Below are 3,654 nucleotides of genomic sequence, written 5' to 3' on the forward strand. Positions count from 1 at the left end.
CGTGTAAGGGTGAGGAAAAGGGAAGGCAGCCCCTGAAGCCCACCCCTGACCCCCCCTATTTTTTTCTTTGAAGTCGGGCTTCCCCTGCTGCCCGGCTACAGGCAGTGAGGACGTGTGGCTGGTGATACTGACTCAGGAAATGCCGATGGCGTATGGGAAGGTTCTGTTGGGACCCTTGATGGTATGGCTGGCGGGCCTGGAGCATGTGATTTTGTGTGTGTGTGTGTGAGTGACTGTCTGCATGCTGGGTTGTGTGAGTGATATACGTGGCTGATGGTTACAAAGTCGTGTCTGGCAAACACTCCCCCTTGGGTGGCTGCCGCGCCTGGAGCAGAATCTCTCTGCCCAGACACCCCCGACCCTTGCCAGCTAAAGCCACAGAGAGAGTCTGTGCCCAGCCCAGCAAGGGAGGCTGGGGAAGGAGAGGAAGAATGCCCCCCCTCGTCTGGAGAAGGCGTGAGCCAGCCACTCTCAGGCACTCTTGGCAAAGCCACACGCTTGTTAACCCTGACGCTGGTTGGCACTGAAAGGTTTGGTCCGAGAGAGCCTCAGGAGCAGAGGGAAGGGGCAAGGGAGGGCAGAGAGCCTCCAGGCTCCCGGCTCACTCCCCTCTCCCACCATCTCCTCTCTTCCATTCAGCCTCTCTCTTCCTCTGCCTCTCTTTCCTTCTCCCGCCTCCAATCCAGCACCGTCCACAGGGCTCACTAGCCACGGCCAGAAGACGTGCCGCCTAAGAGATGGCATTGGCTGCCAGGGGCCCCGAAAACCACTACACTAAAGGTCCGTGGCCCGTGACAAAAGGTGCCCCGCTGCCAGTCCAGGAGAAACCTCCCGGCTCTGATGAGAAGGCCGCAGAGGCCCCGAGGGAGAGGAGAAAGATTCCGGAGTCTCGCCCCCTCATTTATCCATCAAAGAAAGTTTTGTCTGACTCTCACTTCTCCCACAGATAAGAATCTGGCCCAAGGTCCTCGGAGCCCCAGCCTGGCCGGCCGCCGGCTCCTCTGATCCCGGCTTTGGCCTGGGAAGTGGGGAGGGGTGTTGATCGGCGCTCCTCCGGGAGCAAATGGGGTCTGGGTGGCAAATCCGAGTTGGGGAGATAGGAGAGGGGAGGCTGGCTGCCCCCTTTCCGAGGTCCTGCCCCAGGTGCCAGAGGGAGGGCACAAGGGTCTGCGGACGACGTCCCCGGCACCAGCAGTAACTTGGGTCCAGTGCAGCAGAGGGATTTAGAAGACTCACAGTCAGTTCTGTCCAAGGGGTAAGCAAAAGTGGGGGAAGGAGAAGACAGGAAGGCTGGGGGAAGGGGAGGGGAGGGGAGGGGAGGCAAGAAGGAGGCACGGAGGTCCCTCTAGGCATAGAACTCCTCCTGTTTGTCGGGCTTCTGGTACGTGACGCTGGCCTGTTTGGGCTCCTCCAGGGTGTAGCTCCCTTCATCCTTCTTCTTCATGCGGTAGATGAGCAGTGTGACCAGAAAAGCAGCAAAGAGGGCTCCGACCACCCCTCCCACAATCACCGCTGCAAGGGAGAGATGAGGGAGTGGGCTTAGGGCAGGGGTCACAGACACTGCCAGGAAGGTGGAGTGGGGCCAACTCCAGGCTTTGGTCCTTGCTGCCATGCCACCCCCCCCAATAAGGAGGAATAGGGGGACCCTCCCTGGTTTAAAGAGAAACCCCTTTAAACCAGGGAGGGTCCCCCTATTTAAAAAGAGTTCCTCTTTAAACCAGAGAGGGTCCCCCTATTTAAAGAGGGGTTCCTCTTTAAAACAAGGAGGGCCCCCCTATTCCTCAACTAAAGGGAATTTGACCCAATCAGGGATGCTGAACAGCACCCCTAAAATCTTCCCCCTAAGTGTGGGGAGATTGGGCATGGGCCCACCATTCAAAGCCCCCTAAGTGGTGCCACAGCAGGATCTCTGGCCCCCCAAACTCCCAGGGCTCCCCCCTGAGAGAAAAGGGAATGAGATAAACAAATATGAATGAATGCATGAACCATGAATAAGTGCTTACCTACTAACACCTCCTTCCTCTCTAGGATATTCTTCTGAGGCAGCTGGGCTGCTGAGTTGCCCAAGTCAATGGTGTTGTCAAATAGATCCGGCCCAGCTTTTTCATCCTTGGGCATCACTCCGACCATAGTGGTCCTGTCCTCCACGGCCACCACTTCATTGTCCAGCTCGGGCTGGGTGATCCCCTCCTCTGGGGGTTCTGAGTCCCCACTGGGGAACGGTACTTCTGCCTCGACATCCCGGTTTGTAGCCAGTGGGGCTTCTGGGGTAGGGGTCTGCAGGAAATGAAAATAGAAGGGGAGGGGAGCGGGCAAGGACCTTGCAGGGTCAGCCGAAAGTCATCCTCCACCCCCCAACCAGGAAGGACGAGGTCCCTGACTTCCCCCCAATTCTTCCTCGTTTCACAACTAGGGAACCCACAGAGGTCAGGGAGCATGCCCAAAGTCTCGCAAACAGAATTGGAACCAGAGTTTTTTGGCTCTGATTCAGAGGAAAGCAGAAAAGGTGGGGGCAGAGGAAGAGGAATGGAGGAAATGGACCAAGGAGGAGTCTGGGAGCCCATCTGAGAAGTGGGGGGCTGTGAAAGCATCAGCACTGCCTTCCCAATGGGAGCCGGTTCATTGGGCCTCCTTCGTCCCCTCCGAGTCCTCATCCCTGCCCCTTCCCACGGCCCGCTCCAATTCCTCCTCTCTCTCCCCAGCTCCCTTCTCCCCTCCTCGTCTCCCACCTGCGGCGCCTCAGTGGGCTCGAGGGCTTCCGATCCCACGGCCACGGTGCTCTTCTCGAGGATGGCTGGGGGCCTAGAGGTCTCTGGCTTCGGCAAGGTGCTCGGCGTGGAGGTGACCACCAGCTTCGGGGTGGACGCCTCTGTGTCCAGGCCAGAAGCCGCCACAGAGAGGGTGAAGGCGGCGGGGGCCGTGGCCTGGGCTGTGGCCGCCACCGTGGCCTGGACTGTGGCCGCCACCGTCGCTGGGGGAGGAGGTGGCAGCTTGGGGAGGACCGTCGTCCGAGGAACTGGCCCGCCGACGGCAGACGGAGGGTACGTGGGGACGCTGGCGGCGGTCGGGATGATATCAGCGGTGGCAGAGGCCGTCGTGGTCGTGGTCACGGCCGGAGCCTCAGTGGCCACGGCCGGAGCCTCAGTGGCCACAGCTTCCAAGGCCGTAGAGGCAGCCACGGTGGGGACCGCCGAGACTTTGGTCACCGCTGAGATGGTGGTAGCAGTCTTGGGGATGGGGCTCTCCGACGGCGGCATCTCGAAGGGGGTGCCCATGGGCTGGACGGCACTGGTGGGCAGCACCGCCGGGGTGGTGGACAGGGCGACGGCCACATTGGTGCTCATCCGTACGGCCTTCTCAATCCCAGACTCCTGCTCAAAGTCTGAAAGGAAGGACACAGAGAGGGGGATGGTGGAGGCGGCGTGGCCTGGGGTGAGGTAGGTACAGGAGGCTCTCCCCTGCGGGAATGCGCTCAAATGAGGCTCTCTGTAACTTTAAAGGGCTGTGCCAGCACCAGTGCTGTGAGCCTTTGGCACAATGCTGGGCACATACAGAACACAAGTGGCCAGGGGGGGGCGGGGGAAGAAGAAGAAAGAAAGGAAAGGAAAAAGGAGAGGAGAGGAGAGGAGAGGAGAGGAGAGGAGAGAAGAGGAG

At 59.9% G+C, this 3,654-nt stretch overlaps 1 protein-coding gene across 1 annotated transcript; it reads right to left on the reverse strand.

The window, feature by feature from the left end:
• Positions 1-630: 630 nt before the first annotated feature.
• SDC3 (syndecan 3) lies at positions 631-3,427 on the reverse strand (the record flags this gene model as incomplete). Its single annotated transcript, XM_044684690.1, has 3 exons — positions 631-1,512; positions 2,004-2,277; positions 2,730-3,427. Coding segments are annotated over 3 exons (1,139 nt in total), but the record flags the coding sequence as incomplete, so codon positions are not given.
• Between the last annotated feature and the right edge of the window lie 227 nt (positions 3,428-3,654).

Source organism: Gracilinanus agilis, unplaced genomic scaffold (assembly GCF_016433145.1).
Source record: "Gracilinanus agilis isolate LMUSP501 unplaced genomic scaffold, AgileGrace unplaced_scaffold55053, whole genome shotgun sequence".
Lineage (NCBI taxonomy): Eukaryota > Metazoa > Chordata > Mammalia > Didelphimorphia > Didelphidae > Gracilinanus > Gracilinanus agilis.